The following is an 11,021-nucleotide window of genomic DNA, read 5'->3' on the forward strand; positions in this document are numbered from 1 at the left end:
CGAACGAGTCGCTCCTTTCATCAAAAGTCGCTGCGTTTTCCGACACCACCTCTCTTGGAAGGATGTTCCGACCGCGTTCCTCTCGCAGCTCCCTGTCAGAGCTCTGAGTCAGTGTCGTTTTGTTGGCAAAAGGTCCCCTGGAGGCGTCGACCGCATTCCGAAGAGAAGCCTCTCTCTCTCTCTCTCTCTCTCTCTCTCTCTCTCTCTCTCTCTCTCTCTCTCTCTCTCTCTCTCTCTCTCCACTCCGTTCCCATTCTGCTCGGGGCAGCGGCGCGGCAACTGGCAACCAGCGCTTCCTGGTCGCGGGGCTGTGGGGGGGGGGGTGGGGTGCTCTGACAGAACGGCAGCGGCTGAGCAAGTGGAGGTGCGGGGCTCCGCGGAGGACTCTGCCGATTAGCGCCACGATCTGGTTGAATCACACCTTTGGGGGCATTTTGTTTGGTTTTCGTGGATAAGACACCGCGTTCGTTGCCTGGTTCGTTTCACGTGAGGTGAGTTCATGGCGATCAATTGCTTTGCTCGCGCACGCGCACGCACACACACACACACACACACACACACACACACACACACTATAACCACGCTTACAAGCGCACACGCTCTCACACACGGACGGACGGAAATACAAAGCAGAAATAGAAATTGCAGGACCGAATCGTCCCTGTACACAAGGAACGGTATATAATAATAATAACAAATAACATTTATTATTATTAACAATAATAATAACAACAATAATAATAATACTGCCATAAGTGGTACTACCGTTATTAGAGAATGACTACTAGTGGTGTTTATTTCACATCACATATGGTTTAAAAATAGGTTAGTTCATGGTGATGAAATCTTACTTTGTGACTTCTCTGAATGAACAATTTAATTTTAAGGAACATTCCCCTTCTTCATCCTTGTTTTCTCAGAGATGAAAAATGTACCAGCCAAAACAAAAAGCACAAAACTAATGAGTTATTACCAAATAGCCGCTTGTGAAGCGGTTTCGTGTTGCCCAGTTATTCCAACGAATGAAGCTCGTCATAAGGAACTAGTGCGATAATACACAGTATATCACACCGGCTGACTTGTACCTGACTTGTTTCCGTCCCGAAGAATAAGAAAAGGTTATTTCACCTTGTTATTTTACTTCCTAAAAAGAGTTATAAGCTATAACTGCATTATTCTGACCCTCTACCGTTCCATAGTTGCGCCATATGTTGCAGCGTGTCACATCTTGCTCGTCCTGGATGTTACCTTTGCTCTGCCACCTAACTCCCCCAACATCTTCCCTCTTGTATGAACTGGTTTACTACAAAGCAGAGCAACCGAGCGAAATAATCTTCTGAACATGTTATGTAATCTTCTTTCCTTGCTTCGTCATTCACACATTTTCTTCCCCAGTTTTACAGTCAAAGGTCACGGGCTCTCCTTCCTGAAAATGCCCAATCATTTTTAAGTACACCGTCTGCTAAATGTCAACATTCCTCCCTTCTCTTCCCACACAGCACTCCTGCCGGTCTCCAGAATGTTCCAGATAACGATCTGGCTCAGAGCAGCGTCATATAGGCCCAGGTAACGCGTGATCCCAGTGGACTGTGGAGAGGAGATGGTCATGTGGGCAGCCCTGCTGACAGCATGCACATGGATACAACTGCACGCCGCCTCAGGCATCTACACATGTCCGACCACGCCGCGCCCAAAAGTGGATTTCACCGTCGGCTACTCCCTGCCCCACTTCCAAACGCAGAATCCCATACAGAACATAGAGGTGAACGCCGAGACGCTAGAGGTGTACGTGGCGTCTCAGAATGTCATCGAGGCAGTAAGCGAGGAAATGGAACGACGATGGGACGTGCGAACTGGCCCGATAGGGAGTCCGGCGTGTCAGACATGTAACCAGTGCGACATAGAAACAGATCCTAATGATCCGGTGGACACGGACAATGAGGTTCTTCTCTTGGACCCCGCCGGGTTCCTATTGCCCTACCTGTACATCTGTGGGAGCACACAGTATGGGATCTGTTTCTACCTCGATATTAGTACTACTAACCCTGTGCCTAAATGTTTATTTAAAAAGTCAGAAAACAATGCATCACACTGCCCGGACTGTTTGGCCAGCTCGCTGGGCACCAAGGTCAGCATCGTTGAACAGGGCGCCACTACGCTGTTTTTCGTTGCGGCCTCTGTCAATGAAAAAGTGGTGCAGAAGTATCCGCGAAGGTCAATATCAGTACTGAGACCACTTGCAACCGAGGATGGCTTCCACATGATCAACGACCTGACCGTGCTCCCCAGCCTACTGGAGTCCTACAGGATTGACTACATCTACAGCTTCTCCAACAAAGACTATGTGTACTTCCTGTCTCTGCAGAGGGAAGATCCCTCCAAAAGCAACTCGGCTTTTCAGACTCGCCTGGGGAGGCTGCCCATCCTGATCCCAGAGGTGTGGATGTACAGGGAGATTGTCCTGGAATGCCGCTATGAACCCAAGCGCCGCAGGAGAAGGAGGGAGGGCTTCAAGGACATCGTGTATAATGGGCTGCAGGCCGCCTATTTTGGTTCGGTGGGGAGGGACCTCGCCGGGGAGGTGAGGGTCGATGAGAAAGAGGACGTCTTGTATGGTGTGTTTGCAGAGGTGGACGAGCAGGGGCATCCCCAGAAAAACTCTGCCCTTTGTGCCTTCCCGATGTCAAAAGTAAACCAGGACATCGATGACGGCGTGGAAGCCTGCTGCAAGCTTGGCAAGGAGCAGCTGTCCAGAGGGCTGTGCCACTTCCAGGCCTGTGAAAGCTGCCCGCACGAGGTGAGTTTATCTTCATTCAAGAATGGTGAAAAAACAAAGGCCAGCCAAAGAGAATAATCCCATATATGGTACTTTTTAGCTTGCACTTTAGAAGAAACAGCCACTAAATATATTTGTGTCATGCGTGTGCTCCCTTTATATGCTGCTGCCGTTGTTGGTGGCGGGGTCCACCTTTCCCGACAAGAATTGTTGCGCGGTGATAAACCAGTGTAGCTGGTGGATTCAAAATATCCCTACCACTTCAAGATGGCGTTCCCTTTAGAAAATAAAGTGACCGTTCCAGAGGAGGGTCAAGCTGGATGTTGGGGGAAAAAAAAAAACAACAAAAAAACATTGCAGTTTCAAATGGAATTCTGGGACTTATAGTGTCATCCATCCATCACAGACAGTCCCATGGATTACCACTTTAAGAAATAGGTTACAAATAGGTAACAGTACAATAGACAAAAGTCTCCACTTCGTAAATTCAGAACGGTCTTGGCAAAATGATGAGAATGTGAGGTGTGTGTGAGAATGGGCGCTGAGGAGACAGGGAGAGGCCAATGAGTCAGATGTGACCTGCACCCATTCTCCGTTTCACCCTTGGCAACTCCAAAACAAAAATGGGAGTCACTGTTGACATTGCAAGTCTGCCACCTGAAAACTATGGACAGTACCTGGAAAAAAAAGGTATTCCAGGTCACTAAGGTTCAGTTTAATACTCAAAATGAAGAATTTATGATTTTGCTTAGTATGAACATATGAAAGCGCATTTTCCCGGAACTTCCTGCCCCCGAACTGATACTTGGAGCCAATACTACAGGAAATTGGACGTCGTCTGGTTTCTTTTTTTTATGTCATGATTTGCACTGATTCCAGCAATAGCTCCAACAAAACCATCCATCTTTCTCATTCTCTTGGAGTTGCGACTCAAAAGGCGATTCTCAAAGCAGAGGTGTGGCCTTATTCTCTCTTTGACTCAAACTTTTTTTTCCTCGCTGACGTCATTGAGCCATGCACGGCCCTTCTGGAATGGTGTGTAAACACTTGAGTTATAAATCATACTGATAAAAAGGCAGACGGTGGAGCGGAAGCGCTGTGATTGGCTGCGCCTGGCTCTTACACTTCTTATTTGGGTTCCTGGAAACAGAGGGAGGGAAGTTGTCAGCAATGTCCTTTTACTTTTATCAACAATCAAACAGTCCTGTCCTCACATTCATGGTCAGTTTTTTTTTGAAAAGAACTGGGGCATGCCGGGGCAGGTTTGATAATTGTTCAGCGGTGGACTGTTTATCTGCAGGTATAACATTGTATGTTGTGTCGCTGTCATCACATTTCATTGGCAATTTGGCAGCAGGTTTTGATGCTAAGAATCCTATAGACCATCCTATGTGCACATGATTGCTACTTAGTGCTTCGTTGAGGGCATCTGTTTTGAGTTTTCAGTAGAAGTCTCTCTGAGGAAGAGTCCTGAAGTTTGTATGACACCCCGAAGCGAGGGTTCACAGATCTTTTATGGCCTTGTTCATCTCACAGCCCTTTGCTGTACAGGGGGCGTGGATAGAGGCATCTGGCTGAACTACTTCCTCTACAAAACAGAGGAATCTTGGTTGACTTTGCTGCTCTCTGCATCAATCTTCCGCTTAGGTGTGTGTGTGTGTGTGTGTGTGTGTGTGTGTGTGTGTGTGTGTGTGCGTGCGTGCGTGCGTGCGTGCGTGTGTGCGCGCCTGACCATGTCTCCATGTGTCCGTGTGTCGTAGCGTGCAGCGTACATACCCGTGTGTGTTGAATCAGAGGGTAGGAATGATCTCGAAAAGATTAAGCGGATGCTCAAAAACGAAATCTCTAATCTGTCTGATTATTTGGCGCGTACCTTCGGTGATAAAGGTGGTGAGGTGCAGGACTTCTCTCTTCTTTCAACAGAGCTCAAATATCAACTACACATGCAGCGCCAAGCCCACTCTCGTGTCCAAGCCCTTCTACAGAGTTGACCTCTTCTACAGACGAATGAGGGATGTGCTGTTTACCGCCGTCTTGGTTACCACAATCGGGAATGACACCCTGGCGCACTTTGGCACCTCGGATGGGAGGATCGTGCAGGTAATGGAGGATGATGAAGCCAACAAAGCAGTGGCTGACAATGTTCAGTCTGGTATGCAGTACTTGTCATTTAGACTTCCCCCAATAAGGCCGTCTGTGTGACATTTCCTTTCACGGCTATAGGTCATTCTCAGACTTTCCAACCCCATCGTCTTTGCCAACTATTCTCTGGGAGACACGCAGGTATCCAGAACGGCAACGGTTCACTCAAAGGACTCCCTTCTTTTTGTGGTTGGCAATAAGGTGAATTATTAACCCATGACGGCAGACATTCCTTGCCGTTGTGATGAATTTGGTCTCAGGATTTACCGTTCGTGTTGTTTTTTTTCCTCCCCGGGCGTCTGATCTAGATGTTCAGCGTGCCCCCTGGAGGTCCGGGGTGCGCCCACTTTTTGACCTGCTCCGCCTGTTTGATGGCTCCCATGTTCATGAACTGTGGCTGGTGTTCGGGTGTCTGCTCCAGGCAGCACGGGTGCAGCTCACAGTGGGATAAAAAGTCGTGCTCGCCGGTCATCACAGAGGTAATTTCTTTGATTTGTCGGTTCATTATTCATCCGCTTAGTGAGTTTGTTTGACAGCGCACTCGACCGCTCTCCGTTGCTCTTGCTGTGTTTACAGTTTTTCCCAAAGACAGCTCCAGCAGGCGGCGAGACGGAGCTGAAGTTGTGCGGTTGGGACTTTCAGTCTCCCCTGCCACCTGCCATCATCAGCGGCAGAACCCACACAGTGAGAGTGGGTCTTGAGGACCGGTGCACTGTCCTTCCCGAAAAGAGCGACAGCCAAAAGTGAGAAACGCACATTTTACACACGACCCGCTACCATCGCATCTTAATTCATAGTTACACACCCCATTGGCGTAAATCAAAGAATGCTAACGTCGTTCAAAGACTACGTCAGCTGTTCCGTGTTGTCTTGTCATTTTCTTTCCTCCAGTTGTTAAATATAGATGACGCTCTTTTTAGTGAATGCGCACATACACTGTATTGTCGTTGTATAAAATAATAATGACGCATGCTGTGCGCCGTGCTGCTCAACATAGGTTAGTATGCAAGATTCATGGCCAGAAAAGGGGTCTTACCCAAGGTCTGAACATCACTGTGGAGGTCCACGAGGGGACGGTGGAAGGTCGCTATTCCATCGAAGGTCAAGCACGGGCGGGAAGCTTCTCTTTTGTGGTGAGGAGCGCACCTTCTCTGAATTTCGAGTGCTTTTAAAAAAAATGACATGGAGACATGAAACGGAACTGCTCAATATATCACAGTGCCACGTTGACATAACCCAGTATTCGCTCCGTTCCAACCAGCACCCTCGCATCACGGATATCACACCGGAACACGGGCCTAGAATCGGAGGAACATTAATCACACTGATCGGGAGCCACCTTAATTCTGGGATGCAAAGAAATGTGGTCGTCGGTGGAAGAGACTGCCCCGTTGAAAGGTGGTCAGCATGGACTCAATGTGGACTAGTTAGAGTGTGTTCAAATATAGACGCTATGGTATCACCATTAAATCCTCGTTATCTCTCCCCCTCAGTATCTCCCAAGGAAGTGCCGATATCTCCTCAATCGTGTGCCTGTCCGACGGTACGCCATCTGTGGGGAAGGTACCCGTGAAGGTCTCCATCGACAGCTTTCTCGTGTCCACCACAAAGGTGTTTGACTACAAGGAGAACCCGGTTATAACTGCCGTGAACCCGTTCTGCAGCTTCAGAAGGTACAACACCGACCACCAGCTCCATTATCGCCATCCTTATTGAATACCATTAGACTTCGAAATCAGGGGTTTCATAAAGTATTTTTCTGCCGCAGCAACAAAAGAAAAATCACGGAAGGTTAATGTTTTTCTCATTTTCACTCTATTTAAGAGGTTCCAAATTGATGATTGAGGGCCGAAATCTCGACTCTGCGCACCGCATCGTGGTCCAGTTTAAGACGAGGGATAAACCCCAGGCAACTCTTCGCAGGGTGGGTCAGCTCTGTCCTCGAAAAGAATATTTTTTTTCCTCGCCAAACTGGTTGTCGTGATTTGTGCATTATCTTATATGTTCTTATTTGACTTAAGGTCTGCAATGCCACAGTGAGCGCCAGCCGCATGGAGTGCGTGGCCCCCGCCTTTCCAGCAGACGACTCGGAAGACAAGTCGGACATCGGACAGCTCTCCTTTGACATGGACGGAGCCCGCGGGCTCTGGAACAATCGCTTTGACTACCACCCGGACGCAATGGTCATTCCCTTTGAAAATGAAGATCACGTTCTGTACCTGAACCCAGGAGAAAATGAAGTTTCGTTGCATGTATGTTCGCAGACCTACAGTATATAAGTGGTTGGCATTTACAGCATGAATGTGTCGCTAGTCTCACCCTGCACATGTTTCAATGTTCCGTCAGATTCTAATATAGTTATTTTTTCCTCACTGTGTAAAAGCATCTCAAGCTGAACGCAGTGAACATGTGTATGAAGATCGTCATGACCATTGGGGATGTGGATTGCAACATCCAGGTTTTGTCAAACGAACTGACTTGCAGAATCCCCAAGGGTGTGGTGATACCCAGCAAGGGCTTACCTGTCAGAGTGAGTTCACTGCAGTATATTACCTTCATCAATTATTTTAATTAATTTTAAATCCTCGTTTTTTCATTGTCCTATACCAACCTCACCTAACATCACCTGGCTGTTCCCAGTAGTACCCCTGGTTAAAAACTCTGAGGTATCTGTCTACTCTCCATGGCAGGTGTCTGTGAACGGGGTCGTGGAAAACATGGGCACAGTCGTCTTGGCTGACAACAACAACGACGTCGTCATCGTGGGCATTGTGCTGGGAATCGTCGCTGCTTTGGTTATAGGCGCTGGCCTCGCATTTATAGTGATGAGCCATTTGAGGAAGAAGAAGAAAGGTGTGCTTTGCTATTGTACATTCAAGATGTAGCTCTTCGTTTTATATTGGGGTGTTTTGGGTTGTTTTTTTTTGTGACTCTTAATTCAATCATGTCGTTTATGCTTTCAGCCAAAGTAGAAAAGCGCCTATCACGCATGTCATTGAGGAACAATTTGAGCAGCAATACTGACCAATCACCTTCAGGCGACTACAGAAGAGGTAAGACATTGAAAATGATCCATATCGTCCATCCATTCATCCGCCGTTCCAAGTAGCCAACCATACTGTGCTGCACGATGTGAGCTCTGTGGGGTACGGTATGTCTTCACACAGTGGTCCCGCATTGATTTTCCCTCTCCTTTCCCCCCCCGGTCTCAGACCTGTTAAGCCAAACTTCGGGTTCAGGGGGAATGGCCTTTCATGGCTTCCTGTACGCTGCCAGCTACGACCCGCTGTCCATCCCATTAATGCCACAGCAAAGCATATCAATGATCAGCCTAAGGTCTGACCTTTTGGAAGAGGTCAAGGACTTGCTGATCCCTGCGGAGATGCTGAGAGTTCAGCACGACCAGGCCATCGGCAAAGGTGAGAACTTTTATTAAGTTAAATCCTTTCTTTCTGGTTTGATTTAAAATTTTTTTTTTTTTACAAATATAATCCCTGACAACCACCAATATCTGCATTTACACAGGTCACTTTGGGACAGTGTATCATGGATACCTCGTTGACCCCAATGATCAAGAGATCCACTGTGCTGTTAAATCATTGAACAGTATGTGAACGCTCTCATTTTGTCAATTCAGCCATCACAATGCCGACGTCCCTCATGCCCTCATCTTTTGTGCATTTTTTTTTTCTCTACTGATCAGGGATCACAGATGTTGGCGAGGTGGACCAGTTCCTCAGAGAGGGCATCATCATGAAGGGCTTCCACCACCCCAACGTTCTGTCTCTGCTCGGCATCACGCTGCCGAAGGAAGGGCTCCCCCTGGTGGTGCTGCCCTACATGAAGCACGGCGACCTGCGTCACTTTATCCGCTCTGAGAAGAGGGTGAGTCAGATGTTCAAGGACAGTTCAAAGTCCTGTATATAGTCATGGGTGAAGATATTGGACACGGTGGCAAACGCTCCCACTCTGCCCCAAAACGTTAGCTCTGAGTCATGCTTGGGTCACGTTTTGATTTTTTTTTTCTTGTCCTTCCTAGAACCCAACAGTGAAAGACCTGGTTGGCTTTGGGCTGCAGGTGGCCAAGGGAATGGAGTACTTGGCGCACAAGAAGTTTGTCCACAGAGATCTGGCCGCCAGGAACTGCATGTGAGTGTGAAGCAAACCTTGGAAATGTCTTTCGATCCGTCCTTTGTATTCGGCTTCGTTCATGTTTTTGTAACGTCCGTAATTCTCAGGCTTGACGAGACGTTCACAGTGAAAGTGGCCGACTTTGGAATGGCGAGGGATATTCTCGACAAGGAATACTACAGCATACAGGACCATAAAAAGGCCAAGCTGCCGGTCAAGTGGATGGCGATCGAGAGCTTGCAAACGCAGAAGTTCACCATCAAGTCCGATGTGGTAAGCGCATCTGTCTCCGCGTCGCTCACCTTCTGCACATCACAGCGTATGTACGATGCAACACCCTCCTGTTTACAGTGGTCGTTTGGGGTCCTGATGTGGGAGCTGCTAACCAGAGGCGCTACACCGTATGCCGACGTGGACCCCTATGACATCACAAATTATCTGCTGAAGAGACGCCGGCTCGCCCAGCCACAGTTCTGCCCAGACGCCCTGTAAGAGTTTTACCTGCAATACCTATAATCTCTCCATTTTTATATAGAATCTCTGCCTTATTATAATTGTTGGTTTCCATCATTGAATAACTCTTCACTTTATGACCTCACTGGAGGCTTTAGTGTTGAGAAACGTACCACTCTGCTGCAGCTTCTCGCTTCAGCTTCTCAGCTTCACAGCTTCTCGCTGTGATTAAATGCTGCCCAATGGGGAAAACGTTTAAGCTTAAAAAAACAAAATTGTAATTGAAGTGTGTAATAGTCAGAAAGTCTTTATACTTATTTTATATTGAAACACATGTTTGCAAACCAGGCATTTTATCAGTTTTAAGGGTTTTATTGACTCTTTTGCACTTTCATAAATCAAGATTGAGCCAAGATTTTTGGCAATAATGTAAGATGTAATTTTTTTTTCCCCTCTAGAGTAAAGGCAACCCACTGTAGCCAATGTTATTCTTTGGATGTACTGAAACTGTAAATATTTTCATATTGTACCATGATAATTCTACTCTCTTCCTTATCTACTCACCCGCTGGCTTGCCCGTTCATTTGCCTGTTCATTTATCCATTTTAATATTTGCGTTAATCTCTTTAAGGTACTCCATCATGCTCGGGTGTTGGGACCCAGAGCCGGATCTCAGACCCCCCTTCCACGTCCTGGTCCAGGTGGTGCAGGATATCTTGTCGCGTCTGGAAGGGGAGCACTACATCAGTCTGAAGGTGACCTACGTCAACCTGGACCAGCCAAAGCCTTACCCCGCCCCGACGGCTTCTGCAGACAAGGCCGAGGCGTCAGACTGTGAGTCAGAAAACGACCATGATGTTTTCAGCTGAGGCTGATGGGACCTGAGGTCAGGAAATAGATGCCTGTTACCGAGCAGCCATGCACTGAAGAAACTGCTTTCCCCGGATCCACCGGTGTCTCACATTGTAATTCTAAATCCGACTTGGAAGCGTCAAAATCAAAACCTGGCCAAGGACCAAACGCTCACTCAAGACAAACTGCTCCTTCCTACTTGAGTTGGGAGGAGTCAAGACAAGCCATCATGGACAGGGACCAATTTACATCCACATTATGTTTTATGTGAAGATCTAGTAGCTCAGTTGTAATAAAACAATTTTGTATTTGTATACAGCCAGTTTCTCGTGATCTAATGGCATTGGAGGTTGATTGAAATATTTAATATGTGTGTTGTTTTACAGGGACCTAAGTATGTCTCAGTCAATGCAATAACCTGTGTTAGTGCCTCAGACGGAGGTACTCAAAAGAGACGTGTATTTTTTACTGTAATTCTCTCAGACTGTTGTTTTTTGTTTTTTTTGGTTTGTTTTGTTTTAGTATTGGATCTACAATGGGGTGTGAGCTGGTTAGTTTTTAACCCTTTTATCTGCTGAATGAAAACATTCACTTCATACATTGTGTGTTGTCTGTAGTGTAGGGACTGCACACTCAGTTAAACTGTCTTACCACTAGAGGGCAGTCG

General features: G+C 47.2%; 1 protein-coding gene across 1 annotated transcript; it reads left to right on the top strand.

Annotated features, from left to right (window-relative positions):
* Nucleotides 1–1,600: 1,600 nt before the first annotated feature.
* LOC307230311 (macrophage-stimulating protein receptor-like) lies at nucleotides 1,601–10,589 on the top strand (the record flags this gene model as incomplete). Its single annotated transcript, XM_080000605.1, has 20 exons — nucleotides 1,601–2,797; nucleotides 4,700–4,876; nucleotides 5,000–5,119; nucleotides 5,227–5,397; nucleotides 5,495–5,661; nucleotides 5,916–6,051; nucleotides 6,180–6,316; nucleotides 6,412–6,591; nucleotides 6,743–6,842; nucleotides 6,940–7,170; nucleotides 7,302–7,448; nucleotides 7,609–7,771; nucleotides 7,882–7,971; nucleotides 8,131–8,337; nucleotides 8,444–8,524; nucleotides 8,622–8,803; nucleotides 8,958–9,067; nucleotides 9,157–9,322; nucleotides 9,401–9,537; nucleotides 10,134–10,589. The coding sequence occupies 20 exons, from the start codon at nucleotides 1,601–1,603 to the stop codon at nucleotides 10,369–10,371; spliced, it is 4,137 nt and encodes a 1,378-aa protein (XP_079856731.1). The 3' UTR covers nucleotides 10,372–10,589.
* Between the last annotated feature and the right edge of the window lie 432 nt (nucleotides 10,590–11,021).

This window comes from Zeus faber (genome assembly GCF_960531495.2).
Source record: "Zeus faber genome assembly, chromosome: 5".
NCBI classification, from domain to species: domain Eukaryota; kingdom Metazoa; phylum Chordata; class Actinopteri; order Zeiformes; family Zeidae; genus Zeus; species Zeus faber.